Raw genomic sequence first — 21,992 nt, 5'->3', positions numbered from 1 at the left:
GGCGGACCTTGCAGTCACGTATGACTCAGGACTGGCATGCCTATCTGTATTTTCGATACTTCCTGTCTAGACGATGACTCCATTGAAAGGTACAATGAAGGCAAAATTATAGCAGCCTCTGGAGGTGACATGACAGTGTCAAGGACAATGCATCAAGCAATCGTCTTTAACGACTATCTGATCAGATTTGTCCTGCCGGTTTGTTCTGCGATGAGTGACCGCAAAAACCCAGGCATTGCCATATCAAGCGCCGTGTATATCGTGGATGTTTCTCACCTGACCATAAAGCTGGCGTGGAACTTAAGAATGTATGTGCAAGTCTTTAGCAAGCTTCTGTCAACCTGTTGCCCGGAAGTAATCCATCGGATATATGTATGTACACGAATACTTTACTTCTCAGCCCCACCAGCATCTTTCTATCCAAAGTCGCTAACGTCCCTGGATCAGGCTGTCAACACACCGCCTTGCTTTGGAGTGATATGGAGCTTAAGTGGATTGGTCCACGAACTGCTTCCAAGGTAGTAATTGTGCCCCCGGCTCAGGTGCTGCCAACATTAGCTTTGACCATTGACCCGGAAGATAAACCTACTCTTTACGGCGGGAAGTTCAGTGTTCGACGTGGGTTCCCACCTAAGATCGACAATGGAATTTTGCAAGCCTTAACTAGCTCCTCCTCTGGTTCAACCGACCAATTGCCAGCGGGGCCGATTAAATTAGGTACGAACCAGGAGGGGGAAATGGCTCTAATTGCTGTAGGAACAGAAGAGAGAAGCATGCGCCAAAATACAATCGGGCTGATTAGATAGGGGTAACTATGGATATATAACCTTCTCTTATTTATGACAATGGCCTGTAAGAAGCACAAAACTTCCTAGCTATCCACGTTCACGATTACAGGTGCGACCGCTCTGCTCAGTAGAGATCGCGGCGGGCTTCTGGACACATCGTCGCCGACCCCGACCTGGTGCAGATGCATGGTCCGTCCTGAAGTCAGTGGGCTTAGATGTACGCTCGCGTCTGCGAGTCAAATGCTTCGTGACAATTTGCAATAATTTTAGCGGACAGACGGCCAGGTAGAACTTGTTAAATCGGGTATTTCTGTATCGTACTTGCCGGGTCTCTTGTTTGACAAGCGGCGATGGCCAAATGGCGAGGAGACCCCAGCAGTCCCCTGCTGCGCCTTGTGTTACCCTTGCGAGACGGATCCCATTGCATATCACCTGTTTCCTTGCAGTCTCTTTTTGCTGTTGTAGACCAGGCTCCTGGTCGAGACATTTAACACGATGGGACTCAAACACATAGGTTATGAGCATGGTTCTGCGACTAGGTCGAATCGAAGTCATGTATGTCATGACTGTCTGACCCTCTTCTCCTGCATTTCCACCTTTAGCCTTAACTCCAACCTTGTTGTTGACAGTCTCCACGCCAAAGGCAGTCACAGGCTTTGCAGGGTGCGTGCCGCGTAGTCAGTGAGACATGTGGGAACCCAAGACGATCTTGTGTAGCTACCTCCCTGTTGCGGTCTCGAATTCGCTCTGCAGCGCATGCAAGCCTGACTTCCATTGATGCTGTTTCGCCAGCCATGCCGGACGTGATGGTCAGTCCGTCAAGCACTTGGATGTGCGCCCATCACAGGCGATAGCAAGAGGATCCGCGGGAAGCCGGTCGACTGGGGATGAAGAGCAGCTGGGAAACAACAAGGGCTAGGGTAGTTGCTGTGGTGTGTTACAGTATGGCGTGGCTTGCTGCGGGCGTCTATGGCACAACCCACCTACGGAAGGTCCTGGTAGAGGTGGGTGAATGGATGAATGCCCTGGAGGACGGGCGCCTCTTGTTTCCTCACTGCCTCGGTAAGGAGGCGAGACGCTAGAGAACAGAGCCGCATACATGGCGCTGTCAGACGGTCGCAGGCACAGTTGGCTACTCGTGCCACGCCCCACTTTATTGGCACTCGTGGAACTCGCACCATCGTTAATAAAGTGGGGCGTGGCACGAGTAGTGTAACTGGAAAGGAAACCACAGCAAGCTACACTGGCTAGCTGAACGCGATGCTAGATATTCGGACCGCAGCGGGTATTGTTGAGATGGTATTAGCGGAGAGTTGTGATAAATCACTTTTGTATGGTGTGGCAGCGTCGATACCGATTATCATCGCGCACCAGCCACTACCACCCGAACTGTGTTGTCATGTCCTTAGGCAGTGCCAAGCGAGGGAAGCCGTTGACGACACAAGCGGGCGGGTTTCTATATTCAGCGCTCGGCAGGAGACGGCTGAAACCGTGTTATCTAACAATCTCGGCTGGGCGATATACAGGCCAATGATAAGTTTCAATGACAAAGTCTTCAAATATATTCTCCCTCGCTCTGATAAACTTATCGCTATGGTGCTTGCTGATGGGTCAGTCCTTTGCTAGGTGGTGCTTAATGTGACGACACCGGTAGATATTTCCTACTGGAACACCTATTTTAAAGGCCCCGGGAAGACGGATGATCATTTAGTGAGGACCCAGGATGTGGAGAACGGAACAGCCCAAGTTTCGGTTCGCATTATAGAGCGACCAAGTGCGTACTTGTTGCGGACAGCAATGCTACACTAATACGGCGCCAATACTCCCTTTCGATTACCTCTTTACTAGCCATAAAAAGACGCTGCCGTGGCCGCGAAATGCGACCCTGGAATTGCGCCGGACATATGTACATTTTCGCGGTGGTGGCTTTAGGCACCAGCAGCTGCTGTAGTTGATATCATTGTCTCAGTTTTTCCATGAGCTGCGGTCCAGGGTAGGCCTGATATGCGACAGTAACTTAGGTGCTGAGTGATCCCCTGAAACAAGGCCGCGGGAATCGAGTCGCCACGGATCACCGACAACCATGTGGTCTCTTGCTGCTTCCCCATGTTTCCTCGAATGTCGGCGCCGCCTCTTCTTTGATGCTGTTGCCATCGTTTTGATCCTCTGTCACGTTGAAACCCTTGCCATGATGGCTATGAGACTATCCAACAGTGACTGCACCAGCACGGGGAGCACAGGCCCTCTCGCCTTGCTCAAGGCTTGGCCAGAGTAGCAGCTAGGGGGTTGGCCTGCGCATTCTTCTGGTACGTGTAGACAGTCCAGTCAAAGACGTAGTTGTACTAGAAGCCCTCCTGCTAGTATCTTCTCTAGCAGGGTCTACAGGCTAATACTAAGAAGCAAAAATATAACTGCATCGTAGAGAAGAAGATAACTACTCCTACTAAGGTTCTATGCTGTAACCTTCCTAACAAGTTTGCCAAGAGATTCTAAATTGTTACGACAGGACTACTTGATACCCAAGTGAGTGTTAATCGAAGTATACTAGGCAGTACTAGTTAAGTTCTTGTTTTCTAGGTAAGGAATATAGAAATAAGTCTTAGGTCCCTAGTACTTCTTGGCAAGACTAAAATTAATGATGTTAACTTGGTTGCTACGCTTGCTAATTCCTATGAGGAAGTTATTGGGCTTAATGTTGTAGTGGAGGAAGGACCTAGCGTGGATGTACTCAATTTGGGAGATGAGCTGATTGGCGAGGAGAAGGATAGTCTTTAGGGAGAACTTTTAGTTGTAGAAATTAAAGAGGTCCTCTAAACTTAGGCTGAGGAGATCCAGCACCATGGCATAGTATTCACACTCGAAACCGAACCAGTGGACACGCGGGATACCCACACCGCCGGCCAGAGATTTGTAGACTCGGTTTTCGTACTCAAGCTGAGGATGTTTGGCTCTGACAGATTCAAGCTTGATAGCAATCTCCTCTCCAGATATGATATTGGTGCCTAAGTATATTTCGCCAAAGGACCCAGAACCGATCTTTCGGCCGATGCGGTATTTGTTGCCAACACGACGATCCTGTTAGTACAGAATTAGTTTATTGCTATGGCGTACGTACTTCGAAATGTAATTGTACATCGCAGACAAGAAGGCTCGGTTGAAGCAGCTTTACAGAGCGCCATATTTATTACAGCGCAAGAGTGCATCTTGTAGAAAACGAGCCGTGGCCTCGCATCACAACACTTGCGGAAGGGGAATCATAAAATACGGCCTACCATCGTGTCGTGTTTCAAGTCAGCTGTGGAGATTCTTCCAACGAGTGAAGGAAGCGGGCGGATTTGGATCTCGAAATGACTTGCTAAATAGACACCGCACTATTGACGTAGCCTGAACAAGAGAAGCCAATTTATTGATGGGATACTGACTGAAGTGTCGAACAAACTTAACGGTACGTGGCGCGGAAGCGGCTGCAGAGTTTGCCTTTGGGAGATGATGTTGAGGAGCTCCATCGGTGCCACGTTCGGCCAGCCAAGATGAAGCGCGAGGGGAGACAGTTGGAAGGGGGTTTAGACATGAAGAGCACGTCTGTCGGTCGATCAGAAGCTATCCTTAATGCTCGAAATCGCAATTCGTAAACCAGATGAACTTGGTAATTATGTTATGTTATGTGTATTTTCCGTCCAGCGGCCATGGGCCGCTCAGGTCCCCCCTACGCGGGGCACAGGACGTGCTAGGCCAGTGACTAATCTACAGACTACGGGACCCATCCAGGGACGCGGCCCCATTGCAACGTAAACAGGACACCATCTAGCATGGCATCAGCTCAAAGGCGCTCACAGTCTATTCTCATACCCGTCAGCGGGATGTGCAGGTGATGTTTCTGGTAGACCGCGGGTCTACAGCAGTCAGGGGCGGCACGCGCGGACAAAAGGTGTTGGTACCACCTTCCGCCAATCGCAGCCATTGAATGAAGAACAAAGGAAAATTTGGCATGAGGATGCCGTGATAGAAAGCGTCGCCTAGTGGTGAAGGCAAATCTTCTCGAAAAAGGAGCTTGCCTTCGCCAGCTTGACGAATTTGTCGAAGTCTTTGCCTATTGCTCGGTTGATGACCGCGGTCGGTGAGGGTGCGAGCCTCATCCGATGACGCGGTTGGATCTTCCTGCAGTAGAAGAGGTGCTTGGGCGCCTTTCGACGGCCGCAAGTACATGTCAATTGTGCATCTTCGTGCTTGAATCTTTCATGATAGCCGGCAAAGTCGCCATGATGGGTTCTCGCTGCAAGCAGGTGGTGGAGGGTTGTGCGTGGGAGAGAAAGCTCCTTTGGGCAGCCTCGAGGGAATTGAAGCCCCAAAATCTTATACTTGTCAGGGGCAGAGGTGTCCCACCAGGCTTGGACTACGTCTTTGGACCGCTGTTTAGCGGTTCTACGCAAGAAGGCCAGTGTCGGGACAGCGTCTACGGGCTCTGGCCGGGAGCAGCCTGCTTTCGCCAGCGCGTCAGCCTGCTCGTTTCCTGCAATTTTGGTGTGTCCGGGGATCCAGCGGACGTCGGTTTGTCTGTGAGTCTTCGCCAAGGCTTGGAAAGTGAGGAAGACTCGTTGTGAAGAATCTGATGGGTGGCCCCGGAGGCATCTGGCTGCTGCAATGTTATCTAGGCAAACAACTATCTTCTGAGAGGTAGATTGTGGTAATCTCAGTGCGGCCTTCAGGCCTTCAAGTGCTCCTTTCGCCTCAGCGTCGAATACCTCAGCAGGGCCGAGGCGTCCTGCACCTTGACAAATGGAGTGATCGCGTTGGTGAACAGTGTAGCCGCATCCGGCAGCACCCTTCTCGGACAGCGAGCCGTCTGAGTATACAACCACAGTAGATGGGGGGATGGATTGGAGCCATTTGTGAAAGTCTTCGGCGGAATCTGCTTTCGGTGCAGTTTGCAGCGGCTGCTGTGTTTCGGATTTGTATCTGCGTGGCAAAAGCGCAGGTCGCTGGCAATTTGCGAGGAGCTTGTCAGTTCTTCTGAGTCGAGTTGGAAACGTTTTGGGCGGGAGGTGGTATCTCAATTTAACACTTCTGACGATGGGCGGTGGTGTCACCTCTGTAGTTCGTGTGGTGAGAGGATGTGCATTATCCAAGGACTTGATACGCGCAGAGAAACGTATTCGTTTTGCCTCGAGGAGTTGAAGAATCGGCGGTATACCGCTTTCCCGGTGCAGTATTGTGATTGGCGTCGTCTTCCAGGTTGGGAGGATGGCGCGAATGGCTTGTTTGATCGCTTTGCTCATTTTCTTCACGAGCTGTTGGATTCTGGACGGTCCTTCTTTCGATGGCTGCCTCCAGCGCGGGCTCCGTGTTCCCGGGTACCAGGCTTCCGTTCCAAATAGCAGGACCGGTTCGACACAGGCTCTAACAGCCCTTTGTACAGCGCTCGGCAAAGGACCACGTCGTGTATTGCCTAGGCTCCGCAAGTGGCAAGCCACCGCCTGAGCCGTGGCTGTCCACTTCTCAACATGAGTCTTGAATGTTAGTTTGCTGTCAAGCCAGATTCCCAACCAGCGCATGGCCTTTTCCGGGTGCTTTACCGCGTCGCCATGTCGGATGGGCGGCCTGGCTTCCCGTGTCTTCAATGAAAAATGCATAACTTCTGTTTTGTCCGGGTCAAATGAAACGCCGTTGGCGGCGCCCCAATCCACGAGCTCTTGAATATATGCCGACGCTTTCCTGGCTGTCTCTCCCACAGTGTCCCCTGTGCAGAGAATTGCTGTATCGTCCGCGTAGTCGAACCGTCGCTCGGGTTCGCCCAAGCGATAGACCGGCTCCGTGTACAACAGAAACAAGATCGGGGATACGGGCGACCCTTGTGGAAGGCCACACTGCAGTGGCGTCGTCAGTGTGGTGATGTCCTGATATCTGACCCTGGCGGAACGGCCGCTCATGAACGAGCCTGCCCATCGTGCAAGATTGTCGGGCCAGCCCTGTTGACGGAGTCGCAAAACAAGGCGGTTGCAGAGAGCCGAGTCGAACGCTCCTTGAATGTCGGCAGTGACCAGTGTGGCCACCTGTCCACGTGCGAGTGTCTCTTCGATGTCGTGAACCACTGCTGCGACCAAGTCAACAGCCGATCTTTTTGGGAGAGCCCCAGCCTGCTGCGGGTGGAGGACTCCGTAGTTTATCGAAGCCCATGCTAGACGGCGAGCGATAAGACGCTCGAGACCCTTGCCAAGACAGGAGAGGAGTGAGATGGGGCGCCACGCCCTGGGCTTTGAAAGGTTTCTTCTCCCCGATTTAGGGATCATGACTACTTCTGCTTCTCGAAAGGCTTTCGGGTGGTGGCCTGCCGCCAGGCAACCCTCGTAGAGGCGTCGGACGTGGTCTCCTATGATGTCCCATACTGCTTGTAGCAGCTTGACCGTGATGTTGTCAGCTCCGGGTGACGTGTTACCCGTCTTGATAGTAGCATCCTCCACTTCCTGGAGTGTGATTTCTTGGCCAAAGGGTATCGCACGAGATGGACTGACTGGAATCCATGGATCTGGAATGTCATCTGCTGCTGTGCGGCGCTCCAGCGTGCAGCGTCTCAGAGCGTTTGCTTTGTCGATTTGAGTTTCGTACACAATGTCACCAACCTGGAGCGGTGGTGGTTGGAAGGCTCCCGGGGCCTTGAGCCATCGGACTGCTTTGAAGACTGATGCGCTGTCTGAAAATCCGTCGATGAGGTTGCGCCAGTACTGACGCTTGGCGCGGCGAACTACACGTTGGAACTCTTTTCTCGCAAGTTGAATGTCCCGATTGAAGCCCAGTGGGAAAATCCTTCTGATAGCGCGGTATTCTGCGGCTGCGCCGGCACAATCTTCAGTCCACCATGGCGCACTCCGGGTCCCTTTCCTTACCGGGCGTCCGGCGGCAGTGGCTGCCGACTGAAGAAGGTCAACCAATGCCGCGGCCAGATTGTCTAGCTCCAGGGCTGTTGCATTGCCTTGTGGTATTCGCCATATTCCTGTCAGAACGAGTTCCCTAAAGCGCCGCAGTTCGTCTTCGGTGGTGACCCGGACCTTGCCTGGCACTTGTGGGAGGGTGAGGGTAATATCCGGCAGCGTGAGGCAGAGGGTGAAATGGTCAGAGCTAGTGGCAAGGTGATCTTCCACGACGGCGGCTGCCAGAGCAATGTTGGAGAAGGCTAGATCGATTGTGTTGCCGTGAGGGTTTGTGGGCACATCTGCAGTATTCAACAGGCTGAGACCGTTTTGGGCCGCCCAGGCGGCAATATCTTCCCCCCGATCTTCTAATCTTCCCGTCTGCCAGGAGTAGTGTTTGGCGTTGAAGTCACCTGCTACCACGCACCTCTCCGGTGGTGACCACCCCAGCAGAACATTTAGTGCGGTATCGTGACAGGGTTGGCGGTAGAAGTTCACGATGGTCATTCCGTTGACTGTTACCCACAGTATGTCGCGACTAAGTGCTGGTCGCGCCTGATCTGCTAAGATACGCGAGTTCTTGCGAATGTACGTCATGACCCTGGGCCGCGTATCGTTGCCGTCCCAGCTGTCCACGGGGGAGTACGTCTCGTACGCTGGATGCGTCTTTGTGAGGCATCGGGAGTTCTTTGCCTCGGTCCAAGGTTCTTGAAGAAGAACAATGTCGTGCTTTTCTGAGTCGGCCAGTGCTAGAGCGCAGTCGTGGGCGGCCGGGATCTTGCCCACGTTCGCTTGGAAGACTTTCAACGTCTTCTTCTCATTGTTGTATGTTCTTGGCCGTCTACTCATGGAGAGCATGGGTTGGTGTTTGCCCGGCGCCGCTTGGGTGATGTCGGCAAAGGATGTCTTGACGCCGCTGCCGGTCCGAGCCCCATGGGGCGCATCGGGGAAGAAGACGGCAGGACCGGTAGGGTGCAAGTGAAGAAGTTACTCAGGTCCTGAGGATTCACATGATCCCGAGGCGGCTCCATGACCGCCATTGGAGCACGCTGTTGTTCAGCCACGACCTCTGGTGCCGGATGGTTGTTAGTTATCGCCTGAGAGGGCCGTGGTTGTTTGGCCTGGTGTTGTTCGAAGAGTTGGGAGCCCATTTGTCTGATCAATGCACGCTGTTCTCTGGGGAGACGATGGAACAGACCATGGGCTCTCTTTGGCCGCGCCGGGCATGTTGCGAGGTCCGCAGTGTGCGGCCCGAGGCAGTTGGCGCACTGCTCGGCGGCAGTACAGCTTTCGCTGTCGTGGTTGGTCTTTCCGCAGCGTTTGCATCGTGTTTGTCGGTTGCATGCATGTCGTGTATGGTAATCCCAGCAGTTTTCACACTGCTTGGGAGGGTTGGTTCTTTTGATCAGCCTGGCTAGTCGGCTGGTGCCGAACAGAGTCCAAGACCTTTTTGTTGGCTCAAGGAAGGAAATGATAAGCGTTTTGTATGGAAGTTGTTCATTATCACGATGGGGGACTCGTACGCTGACCGGCGTGAGTCCCGTCTGGTGGTTGATCTCGTCATGGACAGCCGCATCGTAGTTCAGTTCGTTTCCATACAGGTCAGTGAGCCTACGAGGGCAGTTGTCTACAGCATATGTGTACCATTTCTGGCTGGTCTCTACGGCTGTTGCGCCAAGGTCTTCGGCCCATTCTGCTTGGCGCTCTACGAGAAGATCGCGTGTAAGCTTGTCTATAGCACGTATGGCCCACCCAGTGTTCACTTGAAGCACTTGCGGGATTCGATTGAGTTCAATGCCGGTCTTGCTGGCGACATGAGCACGAATGGCGTAGCCGATATGGTTTCTGGCCGGGGCGTCGGCGTTGAGACGGACGAATACCCGAAGGTCCTCCCGGGGTGGGGCAGGAACCGCAGGTTGCCCTTGGCGATGGGTAGGAGCGGATTGGCTGTGCGCATGAAAAGCCTGCGCGTTGTGTGTCGTGGTTGTGAGAGTGCGAGGAGAATTGGCATGGGCAGCAACTTTGCTGTAGGTCGGCGTAGAGGCGGATTGAGTATTGCTAAGCGTTCGCTTCCAGAATCCAAGGAAGCTGCTGGAGAAGTGCTGGGCGAAGTCGCGTTCCGGGCCGGAGGGAAATTCTTTGGCTGCCTCATTGAAGTGTGAGCAGAAAGCCCGGAAGACTCGTAGTTTGGCTTTGTAGGCGGCGACTTGCTCGTCCGCGAGCTGGTTGGCTGCTTCCGTGATGTCGATGGGTAGCTGCTGCTGTTCGTGTATGACCGGTGTAGGGAGCGCAGGGAAATCGTCGTGCTGCTGTCCTTCCGCAATAGCAGCATTGCAAATGCGGGTGAGTGGTGAAGATGGCGTTTGGGCGGTCCTGCCCCGTACGGGTGAGAAGCCAATGTCGGTGACCTCTACGGGTGAACTGTCTCGAAGGAGGGCTGCGCGGGCGCCCCGAGCTAAATTCTTAGGTGTGTAGATGCCGAGATCGAACCAATCCGGCTCACAGGGCGGGCTGGAGGTGGCAGTCGCCATCGCCGCCGCCGCAGCTGCGCAACGCGCAGAAATTGACGTTTTATGTGATGTTAAGCAAATCAATAGTAATTACGAGTACTTCCTTAACAGTAAATGCCAAGAAAGTAATAATACAAGGGAAGGTGATGGGGCGATGCTTCCTCAAACCTTACATGAGGTGTTTCGATTCAGGGTAGGCCATATATGCGACACTTCCACTACGTAACTGTGGAAACATGTCTAAAATCTACCCCACTACAGACAGGCAGGCTCCATTGTGGACATAAGTCCATCCATCGTAGCGCTATGAGAACTGACCCCGCTATAATCGTTCTTTGTTTTTGTCACGTTATGAGACTCATTGTTAACTAAGCTTTCTTGATAATATTCCTGATTTTCTTGTCCTCTCCTCCGCTTCACAGCGGAATCTCCAGATATTTAATACTTTCGGAATACTGCTGCCTCAAGGCAGCAGTGTTACGACTACTGTTGCCACTTGCCACCCAGGTGGCAAAAATGCTTGTGAGTTTCAATCAACAGAGGCAGCTTTATCCGACAGTTTTACCCCGCGACACATGATTCGCCCTTTTGTGTATCACAAAGTCAACTGCTATTACTGCATCCGATGGCCAATGCAATCGTCCGAAATTACTCCGCCTAATACTGCCGGCTTGCCAATGAATGAACAAGATGATATTGATTTCCTGATCAAAGAGACAGAGGAATGAATCCATAGCCAAGCTGTGCAGCCTCTTCGTCGCTACGCCGGGAAGACATTCCTTATTCACCATCTGGCAACACAGCGATGACGACGTTACGATTGCCAAGGCTACCTAATGTGTACGTACTGTAATCTGTCTCTTCCCAATATATGTTACATTTTTGTTTGGATGTACTCGGATCAAGGCCGACTAAAGGATGTGGAGGCAATGTACATAGGACAACACTTAATACTGTCAATAGCGAGGGAATTTTGAGTCTCTCTTCTGGGCCAATGTGAATTCTAGAACCATCCGCCGTTTTCTATTCCGGCTTCCAGAACTCTACCAGTCACACTCTCCCGCACGCCAACATCATCACCACTGGCCATTACAAGCCGACAGAGTCCCATGACCCCGGCTCTGTAGCTTCATGAGTCGTCACCACATGAGCCCAGTGTATTCATCAGCCCAGCCTCGCTTAATTTTGCAGGGGTTTTACCCAGCCTCCGTTTAAGTCCGAAGTTTTGTTTTGGGATATATTACGCTTTACACTGGATATATCGTACTAGACAATGTTGAAAAAGGTAAACAAGTAATGCCTCTACTAGGTTCTGAAAACAATCTAATCACATGTCCAGGTTGTGATGCTCTACTTCGTTTTAAGTGTTTACTCAGCCTAGCCTAGCCTAAGGGTCAGGCTGAGGCGAGGCGGGGCTTTTGAATACACTGCATGAGCCTCTGCCTGTGCTGCAGATGATGTAGAAGAAGCTGTGGTGCTGGGTAGGTGGGGGCAGGGATATGAGTGAAGTGGTGGGAGACACGGCGGTGACCTGATTCGTATGCTTCCCTCCAATTTCACGTCGAGGGTTTCGGCCAAGGAGGCCTCAATTTCCCACCACCACGGGGGGCTGGTAATCTTACCCCAGTGAGGTCATCGAAGGGAGCACTCTCGTTCGCTCGCCAGGGCCTAAAGATAAGCGATCCTTGCCAAGGCTGTACCCACCTTGACACCACCCCACATTTGGCAAGGTCCCGTAAAATCCACATGATAACCTATTGTCAGAAGTACCGTGTGGATACGTTCACAAACGGCGTCACTGTAAACTCAATGGGTGTGTAGGCATTAGCCCAATGTATTAATTGTTGTCTCTGATTGTTCTTGCGTTCGTCTTCTCTCCTTTTTACGCATTTAAGCATGTCGCGAGCGACACTGTTAGATTGGCGGGATATGCGACTAAAGCGGCGCAAATTCATACTGTGGCCTGTGGCTGTCTGGACGAAAGGTAGCAAAGGACTTCCCCGCACACAGGAAATTGACGAAGAAGAACAAGAGAATAATCAGTCTTTGGGGGAATAATTCAATAATTCATCAATTAAACCTTTTATTACCCAAGTGAGGAGGCATCGTAAATCTAACAGTGTCGCAAGCGACACGCTTAACCGCGTAAAAGGAGAAGAACAGACATCAGAACTGACAACACTGAATACACTCAATGAATGCCGCCACACCCACTGTTCCTTATAGGGACGCCATTTGTGAAAGATCCACACCGTACTTCTGACAGCTACGTAGCACATTATTGTGCTATTCGCTGCTGTCTCGCAACCCCCGGCTCGATCTTCCATGGTGTTAGTGAGTAAGTGGATATCAAGCACCCCGGCACACTACACCTGGCAGAGAGCAGCCCACCGCGCTCTAATTTATGTCTTGACAGGGGTTACACGTGCAGCAATCCTTGTTGTGCAGCCCTGCCATCAATCACGGTGAACTTCGCGCCAGGAACTACTAAAATACATTGTTTGTAAGGAGGATGTGTTTCGGCCAACTAGCTCCACGCTGTTCGGAGGTGGCTTTTGGAAGTGATTGCCGCTGCATGTTGGTGCCGCCGTATCTATTGGCAGGTGAGCTTCCCTGACGCAGGAGAGTTCTTATAGTTAGTAGAGGTCTAAAACGAAGTTCTCACCTAGACACCATGTGGGTCATTTTTGACAACCCCCTTACTACTTGGGTGGCGCAACCCTTGACTTCTGGTTACATGAATACCACGCAGTGTTCCCTGAACTTGGCATGGCTAGAAACGTAACCCCCCAGCAACGGCAGGAATTCATTGGATCCAGGTTGTGTGCATCTCCCCAGTTGGCCGCAGGGAGATTGGAATACTTCGCATACGCTACGAATGAGACGGGGGATCTTGCCACGCTTCGTTCGTGCCTCGATATTATCTTACCTGTAGTTTAGTACATACTAATCGTGCCTGCCCATGTAGACATCAAATCCGTAACACAATGCTGTCGCACAAAACATGCTAGCACCAAGAGTTTAAAGGCGTTGTAATAAAACAGAATAGGGACACCTGTGAAAGCAGCGGGAAGTCCGCTACCTGGGTGCATGGACAGAGGTCGTCGTCACTCATCCCAACATTCCATTGTTTTTCCTCCTTGCTCGCTCCTCTAGCTAAGCCCAAATATCTTCTGGACATCGGAACAACCCAAGAGCACATTGCCTGACCAAATCCGGACGTTGCCCTTCCTTCTGGATGGCTTAGATGCCGCATGGTCAATTTGTCGCTGCAGGTGCCGCACTAGCGTTTAATAAGTACAATCTCGATGCAGAAAATACTCCCTCTAACTCTCCTTTTGAACACTGCCGATTACACCCCATGCTAGGGGTAACCAAACCTAGCGATTGTTCATATCGATTATTTAAATGGGTATGGATATGATCGCCGGTCTAAGTAGAACCTATAACTCATGTACGATGACAGATCCAAAAGGCAAACGACTGACCACAGCAATTCGCGTATATTTGAATGGTTACCGTTTCGACGCACGATTGTCGACTGCCAGTTACATTCTCAGCATGTCAGATCTAAAATGGCCGGCGACAGCGAGCACCAGTGCTCGGCGTAAAGGTATTTGTTTACTAATAGTTTGCAATGTCGCTACACTTCCCCCCTTTCCGCATTAAAACTCGTATGTAGAACATGTCTGAGATACTAATCTTCTGCTAGAACCTCGCACTACCACGAATCTAAGCCCTGAGCAACTAGCACGCAAGCGGGCTAATGATCGTGTATCTCAGCGCGCCGCTCGAGAAAGGACCAAGCAATACATTGCACGGCTTGAATGTGAAATCAGACATCTGATATCACAGATCAACAGGAATGAAACTATCGAAGAATTGACTCGTAGAAACCAAAAGTTAACAGATGAGGTTAACTTTCTTCGAAAGTATCTCACACTTCGCAATGGCGAGGTGTCATGGACGGCGTCCCGAGGGTTAAACTACGTCGATGAGCACCTTTCAGATCTCTGTCTGGCGCTACCGTCTTTCCCGTATCAACCGGCATGCCAGCAGGCCAACATACCCATCAATGCAGCTCCTGTCAACACCGTATCGCCGCCAACAGAATTCTGGTACACGGAAAACCAAATGATGCCCATGACCAACAACAACAGCAGCAGCAAGTTGCCGCACACAGGTACGGGACAACAAAATCAGGGGTCTTCGGTGTCGAGGAGATAGGATTGTGTTTACGAAAATGTCGATATTTCTTGCTTGCTTGGACGAATTCCGCAGGTTGAACTCTATTGACACCGAGGAGTGGGGCGTTTTGGATAAGAGCATAGCTAGGTTTAGACGAGCTTCGGAATTGAATGACGATCAAATCGATCAATATTACTACTCGTTTTCCCCATTTAGATTAACCCTGCCTACCAATTGAAGAACTTCCCTCCAGTTGTTCCCCTCCGAGGAGACTAAGGGAAACTATGTAGGCTGATAATTATCAGCTTACCTCAACAACGAAAACTCTGAACCATGGCCCTGTATAGCGTCGTAGGCGAGATCTGAATGGCCTTAACATACTCCCGCAACTGCTCAAATCTCTCTCAGTTTCCGCGGGGGACAGCGTCGTGGTGAGGGGGTCGGTAACCGCGTGAGACAGCCGAGGAAAGCGCACATCGCCAACATCCCTCCACCAAGCAATTGGGTCTGCTTTGTATGCAATGTTGTCCACCAGAGGCTCTAAAAGATATTGATCAAGCTCGTCCCGTTCTTGGAATGCGACAGGCTGCTTTGGTCGTTAACTTTGTCGCGCTTGAGAGTCAGGACCATACTTGGGCATTGTAGAGTAGAGGAGAATTCCCCATCCCTCTACCCTACCCGGGTAGAGTGGGTAGAGGGAGCTCTACAATGCCCAAGTATGGCGCGGCCATACCCATTGATCCGAGCGTAGTGAGACTCCTTTGTAATATTGTGGGATTTTACATGGTCTCCCATACCAGAGGTAACCCCCCTACGGTTCCATTATGGCTACTCGCCTCAAAACCCCAACAGACATATGTACAACATGATACTTCAAATTCCGTTAGCATACTAACCTACGAGATTTCGTGCGATTGACCGACAGGATAACAGAACCGACGGCCGCAATCATCCACAACACGACTAGGTCCCGATACATTCCCAGCTCGTTGAAGGACTCTGGTTGTCGTGAAATCAATACGAAGTTCTCTCCTCCTTTGCTAGAGGATGTAACGCCAGTAGTCCGGGTATCACATCGAGGCGACTTATCGCTAGGCTTGGAGGTGCGCATGGAGGAATCTTGCCGATCCAGGCCGCTGGCGATTCTGGCGCCAGTCCGGGGGACCAGCAGCTGTGGGGGTTTTGGGTTTCTCGGTCTCTCATATATATCGACGAAACCTGATTTTTGATCTTAATACGAACGACTCGCTGCTTGATGAAAGCAGTCGATACAACCCTCCCCAAACGACGAATCTGGAGTGGCGTGCGTAGGGCCAGGGTGCGGATCTTAGCCGAACTACGCTAAATGTATTCATTCCAGGCGACCGCTATGGGCGGGGGGGCTTGGTCAATTATACGCACCCAGCGTCGGTTCGACAAATTCAGTAGTGATTAGCCTCCGGGGGTGCTGTTGTGGAAACTGTCGCGTAATATGGGAGAAAGTTTTAGAGCACCGGTGGTGTGTATTGTGTGTTTTTCTATTCTCTCGTCCAATCCTTCCAACGCTGTCATTATCCTTGTCATCCCCCGCATCTATTTATCTCTCAAGGCTTGATAATGACCTAAACACCAATTGAGAACGACACCTCGTATTTGAACGAACAGTTAACTCACTATTATTTAGCATGCCCCACTTCTACTTTGCGATGTATCATACGAGCTACTCCTGTCACGTCACGCAGTTCCAATTATATCACCTTGTCAAAGGGAGTATAACACCACTGAGTGATCAAATTCGTCCTCCGCCTTTCTCCAAACTGTTTCAGCGGTCCTTTAAATGCAACTTTTCTTCCTTTCGTCCGAACGTTTTACCCCTCATAATTGCTTTTCCCTAACAAACTTTAATTTAACTTTTAAGACGGAATCGTGACAACTAGTCTGTTAGTCGGCGAGGCGGAGATATCCAACAACTCCATCTGTTGCTTCCACCGCCGTCTTTGGCGGCGGAACCAGTAGCCTGCGAATGTCTTCAAACAGTGGCTGAAACAGACCTCACGTGAGCAGGCCTCAACACCAACACAGGCGTACGTTATCTATAGCTAGATGAATTCAACAAGCATCAATCAACCAGTTACGAGTACCCCAAACCGCGTGATAATTATCACCCAAATAGAAGCCTTGCGCTTCCAACACCATCAATGCCTGAAATAAATGTAACGGTTTAATCCAAACAGTGTGGCTGACAATCAATCAAGCCCAACTTCGTCACTCAAACTCGATTCATTGAACGGTATCTCAGCTCAATTGAAGCTTGACTTGGCCATGTAACGAGCACAATTAACAAGTTGTCAAGTACGTGTATGCTGTAATGGTCCAAGCGAGTATATTAACTAGCTAGGCGACTATGAACAAGTATCCAATGCTAAGGAGAAAAGGAAAAGGAGAGTAAGAAAGGAAGAGCTCGCAGAGCTCTTATAGGCTTGTGAGCTTGCTTCTGCTAATCTCGGTTGTCGCTGGCGGTTACCAGTGACAAGGTTTGGAGACAAGGCGATAGTGCAAACCGACCCATCGGGCTCCACCTGTTACATATGCTATGCCCAATCCGGTAATTTGTATTGATCTTGTGGGGTACAATCCCCCGCAAGATCATTGATGTAATCCAATTCTTCTGTATCATCTCAGACTCAACCGTATCATCACCGAGGCCATTACTTATCGGTAATGAGCTCGCTACCGTTTGAAAATATCCGCTCTGGCTGTGCACTCATCGCTGGCATGGTGAAGATGTTCAGAGCAAGTTTGCCTAGAACGGGCTAAATGTGGCGTTGGTCCACCCACCCAGCAGGAAGGAGGGTTCTTGACGTTCATGTCCTCCTCCTTCGAAGGTACCTGTTTTATCCACATCTCCCACTCAGTCACTGTTCATGCTATGTCCCCATGCCATAGTTGGCCTTAATGGCTGCTGCAGCCGGAAGGGCACAGTACAGTGACTGTAGCGGGTTTTGCAGACCTGGGCGGGCGCCGATCATTGACAACAAAGAAATGTGTGAGTGAAAAATGGGGATCCAAAGTAACGAGGGGATTGGGTGGGGGGTTTCAACTGGGATGTTTTGCGCGATAACTCAATGAGTCAGACTTTCCGGCCACCAGTACGCCATTTGGTAACCACTGTCTCCAGACATGACATGAACAAGACAATGCCGAGAACATAATCTGCTCCGGCCAGCAAGTTTCGAGGCACAGCAAAGCCACTTCGGCGTTTCGGCCAGGCACCGAATGGCCTGTCGAGGCAAAGTGACCAAACATCACACGCTGCGCCGTTCCTAGCTTAGGCCCGTTGAAGAAATTAATCAGATCAAATGGCCGTTCCTTTCCAATTTTAGGTGAGCCATTGAGGCTCGGCAGAGAAATGACGTGTGCGCTGCACTGCCTTTAGGATCGCTTCTGTCTCCGAGTAAAGTCCAGATTGGCAATGAGCCCCTATGCGACGAGTAACCGGGATTGACATTGCCCCGGGTGGCCGGGTTACAGAGCACCGCCCCAGGAGGCACTCTTGGCAGCAGGGCGGATAGCTAGACGCTGCCGTTTGAACGAGCTGCAATTTGATCTTTGCGGACCAGATGGTAAAAGTGGATCATGGCCGTCAGTGTCGAATATCCCGCCGCCAGCGTTTGATTGCGACACAGCCCACTTTGCCTGGCGATTGGTTGAATTGGCGGGTGCAATCTGACCCGAGCGACGGTTGTAGCTTGATATGTTCTTAGTGGTCGGCGCATCTTGCTGTGAACTCGCGAAAATATAAACAATTGACTGACAGCTCCTTCAAGTTTGCTCAGGTCTGAGAACTTAAGAGGTTGTGGTCCTGTACTACACTACTCGTGCGAATGTGCATAGCCTCTGCAGAAGGGACCGTTATGAGTCTTCTGGCCATTATGATTTCTGCAGTTTCGCTGGTAAGTGCTGGGGCAGCAAATCATGAGGGTCTGACCGATCGTGAATCCATCCAATGGACGGAAAATGTTGCCCGACCACACGTCGGAACGGTTACATATGGTAAGAACTATCCCGGCCATTAATGGAAACCTACTACTAACTGAGGCAACAGGCACAATTATAAACCACTGCAAATCGCCTGGCCTCATCGCCCTTGCCTTCGATGATGGCCCCTGGGTCTTCACAAATCAGTTGCTGGACCTCTTGGATCAGCTTGGAGTTCAAGCTACATTTTTCGTCACTGGTTATAACCTGGGTAAGGGTCGTATTGACGATTGCAAACGTCCCTGGCCTTCCATAATGTACCGCATGTACGATTCCGGGCAACAAATCGCTAGCCATACATGGACACACCAAAACCTCGACCGAGTAAATCACAAGACACAGGAAACCGAAATAATTTACAACGAAATGGCCTTCAGAACCCTTTTCGGGTGGTTTCCTAGCTATGTTAGGCCGCCGTATCTGGAGTGTACTGCAAAGTCGGGCTGTCAGGACTTGCTGGGTAACCTCGGCTATCACATCATCACAAGCAACGTCGATACTAAGGACTATCTGAACGACAGCCCTTCTCAAATCCAAAAATCGAAGGATATTTTCGCTGAAAACATATCTAAGGAATCCTCGAAGAATAGCTACATTGTTTTGGCTCATGATACACACAATCAGACGGCCACCAACCTCACGGCATTTATGGTGCAAGTGGCCAAGGATCGAGGCTATAAATTGGTGACGGTGGGAGAATGTCTTGGAGACCCGAAGGAAAACTGGTACCGATCTGTACGGAACGGTCGATATTCATGCAAGAGCACTGGCGGCTCAGTCATAGCGGACTCGTCAATGCCTGCGAAATTGGTCACCACCATTGCCACTGCACCTACATCCACCACAGGAATGGATCCAACATCAACACAATGGGGTCCCTCGGCGCAGACCAAGGCTGCAAGTCCTGGAGTAGAGCTGGCTTCTGCATGTCTCCGATATATTTGTTTGGGTGTGATAGTATTCGTTCTGGGAATGCGAGTGCTTTAAGAAAGACAGTCTTTACTTGGACGCACCCAAATCTCTATTCGGACGCAACCCCCCCATATTCAGCCACAGCAGTCTCCGATAATGCGCCGGTGAAATTTGCTGCAAAGCAGTGTCTCCAGTATTTCCACCGTATCAACAAATACTACTCACAGTGCCTGAGTAGTATTTTGCTACGTAATCCGTTGCAACTGCAATGCTATCACCAACCTTTTCCGTTGCCTTCCGCTTTTTCTGTCCCTTCGCAAGCAAAATGTCCGTTATTTTATGGTGCTCCTCCACGCCTGGAGAATGATGGCCATTGACGTATTCTTTATCCCACCGATGTCCACGGAGGCATAGCGAATCTTCTCGGCGCGAGACGGCATGTCACCAGGGATAGATGCAGTATGTCTGCGAATATGGTAGAGGCATGCGAGTATATCAAGAGCTGGATAAGCATTCCAAAGGGGAAAAGCAAGCCGCTTCTTCCTGGGGTGTTTAGGGTAGCGAAGGATATAGACGTGGCTGTAAGGATACTGCAGGAAGATTTAGAAATGGATAAGGGGTGGACAGTGATGTCGAAGCTGGGGACTTGGTACTATAGATAAGCAGACAATACCAACATCTTCGGGGAGGCAGGAGATACGGTATACACGTGCTGCGTGCCTGTTAATTCTTTTTTGATCTGCAGCAGGATATAGTTTCATATGAAACTGAAACTATACCAGCGTCCGGTTTCATGAAACTGAAACTCATCTCAGTTTCAGTCTCATAGCGTGTCTCTCCAGCACTGTCTGTTGGCCTGCGAGAAAATGGGACAATACGTGGCGTTGGACGACGAATGGGGTGTTAGGAACAATTGTTAAAGTTACTAGCTATAGGTCATATTAAACAGTGGAATAGTCCTTGTATTGAGTTATCTGGTGAGGAATTGGGCTGCCTTTTATAGTTGTCCTTGCCAATCTCAGTTTACCGATAGCTGCTGCTATCGTTGAATATCTGCCGATAGATGCATTTGTCAGCTTCCAGTAACCCCTCACTATAATTCCTTTTGAAAGCTAAATATATTGAACCTTTTGTTGCAATCTTGTTTTCCTTGTAACCTTCATGATAGTTGATGCCTTGCAGGCTTGGGGGCTATTTCCGTTGACAACAATGCTAACACGAAGATCTCCAGTTCATCGCCTTGTGGCTCGTTCCACCATGGTCATTTCAGTCGATGCAGAGACTCCTATTCAGTATCCTGCACTGAAACGAGATGGTTGTCATGTAATCCGGTATCCATGCGCCGAGCTCGGTATATTTCATGCCGAACTGACACAATATATCCCCCCAAAAGTGGCTTGGGTGACGTAATATGGAGAGGTCTCGCGGTGGCGCGAAGCCAGGCTTTGGAGGGCATTACGATATCCCCGGTGCAGGGGCGGTTCAGAGCAGCTAACTTTTGGAAGGCAGTACGAGTTGTCGAAATATCCGCTAAACTGTGAAGATCTCTATACTCAGCTCTTCCAGTGAAGAGCCTCAAACTCTCAAACGCAAAGTGATCCAAAGCGATTAGTTCGTCTACTCAACCCTCCATTGACGGCATGGCTCCCGTACTCCATTCCGACTCCAGATGTTCAGGAACCTGAGGACTACCGGCTATTTCATGTTCACAATTCCATCACCAAACTAATGAATGCTCCAGGGGTGTGCGCTGATCGGCATTTCCATGTTGTCGTTGCTTGTCCGTGAACATTGTTGTACCAGAAATCTGAGCCGATGGTGGTATGGTGTTAAATGCGGATGCATTGCTAGGCCCACTGACCTGCTGATATGTCCATGGACCAGGAAGTGCGGATCCCGCAGGACGGGGAAATTGGAGGTGCTTCTCGACGTGGCATAACTCTTGGAACGGCGTCCACGACACGATGGCATTTTTGAATGTTAGACAAGTTTGAAGGTAGACAACCTCAGCGGTCAATGCTTGGTTTCGCGAGGTCAATTCTTTCACCACCTGGTCACTGGCAGTCTGTAATTGCAGCCCTCTGACGGCGGATTCAAGTCGTGCGATATATTGCTTGGTTCTCTGTCGAGCTGCGCGCTGGGCAATTCGATCATGAGTTCGTTTGCGTTCTAACTTCTCCGGAGTTAATTTAGCGGTCCGGCGAGATCCTTGCGGAATATTAGCAACGAATGAGCCTTGCACACCATTTCATTATACAAAATCAGGGCGAGCCCAAAATCATTGTCAAAGGGTCGTAAATCCTTACTTTTACGCTGAGGAGTGCAGCTTGCTGGCGTGGGTGGCACGCTGAGGGAAGTAATATCTGTGGTTTGTTCAAAGAATGCGTATCTCTCGTTGTTGTTGTTGTATTACGTTTGCAATCACTCCGGAGCTACAGGTACGACTTATCCCAGCCATGATATCCATCTAGCTCAAGGACAACATTTATCACCGAGTTATGGGTGTCGGAGGTTGGAAAAAGGAGCAAGCAAGGGCGGCCCAGGGTTAGCTCAGGGAACATTTGTTGTATCGAGACGGTAACTATTAAACGCTAATGCGGCACCTATGGCTCCAGTATGACACTGAGATGCCTGCGTGCCTGGGCGTGCTGGTGAACGGTTGAAATCAGGAC

At 50.6% G+C, this 21,992-nt stretch overlaps 5 protein-coding genes across 5 annotated transcripts; 2 read left to right on the top strand and 3 right to left on the bottom strand.

Moving 5' to 3' along the window:
• Positions 1-2,957: 2,957 nt before the first annotated feature.
• On the bottom strand, positions 2,958-3,205 carry VFPPC_18382 (hypothetical protein; the record flags this gene model as incomplete). Its single annotated transcript, XM_022430001.1, has 2 exons — positions 2,958-3,079; positions 3,190-3,205. 2 exons carry the CDS (start codon positions 3,203-3,205, stop codon positions 2,958-2,960), a joined length of 138 nt encoding a protein of 45 aa, XP_022284960.1.
• A 1,599-nt stretch (positions 3,206-4,804) lies between these two features.
• Positions 4,805-10,224, bottom strand: VFPPC_14996 (endonuclease/reverse transcriptase; the record flags this gene model as incomplete). The annotated part of the gene is made up of 2 exons (XM_018292759.2): positions 4,805-8,574; positions 8,685-10,224. The coding sequence occupies 2 exons, from the start codon at positions 10,222-10,224 to the stop codon at positions 4,805-4,807; spliced, it is 5,310 nt and encodes a 1,769-aa protein (XP_018136022.1).
• Positions 10,225-13,764: 3,540 nt separating this feature from the next.
• On the top strand, positions 13,765-14,430 carry VFPPC_17102 (bZIP transcription factor domain-containing protein; the record flags this gene model as incomplete). The annotated part of the gene is made up of 2 exons (XM_018294851.1): positions 13,765-13,816; positions 13,916-14,430. The coding sequence occupies 2 exons, from the start codon at positions 13,765-13,767 to the stop codon at positions 14,428-14,430; spliced, it is 567 nt and encodes a 188-aa protein (XP_018136023.1).
• A 975-nt stretch (positions 14,431-15,405) lies between these two features.
• VFPPC_18381 (hypothetical protein) lies at positions 15,406-15,594 on the bottom strand (the record flags this gene model as incomplete). Its single annotated transcript, XM_018294853.2, has 1 exon — positions 15,406-15,594. One exon carries the CDS (start codon positions 15,592-15,594, stop codon positions 15,406-15,408), a length of 189 nt encoding a protein of 62 aa, XP_018136025.2.
• A 2,690-nt stretch (positions 15,595-18,284) lies between these two features.
• Positions 18,285-19,395, top strand: VFPPC_12006 (chitin deacetylase; the record flags this gene model as incomplete). The annotated part of the gene is made up of 2 exons (XM_018290022.1): positions 18,285-18,423; positions 18,476-19,395. The coding sequence occupies 2 exons, from the start codon at positions 18,285-18,287 to the stop codon at positions 19,393-19,395; spliced, it is 1,059 nt and encodes a 352-aa protein (XP_018136027.1).
• Between the last annotated feature and the right edge of the window lie 2,597 nt (positions 19,396-21,992).

Source organism: Pochonia chlamydosporia (genome assembly GCF_001653235.2).
Source record: "Pochonia chlamydosporia 170 chromosome Unknown PCv3seq00015, whole genome shotgun sequence".
Classification (NCBI taxonomy): Eukaryota; Fungi; Ascomycota; class Sordariomycetes; order Hypocreales; family Clavicipitaceae; genus Pochonia; species Pochonia chlamydosporia.
This window is presented reverse-complemented; position numbering and strand designations above follow the sequence as displayed.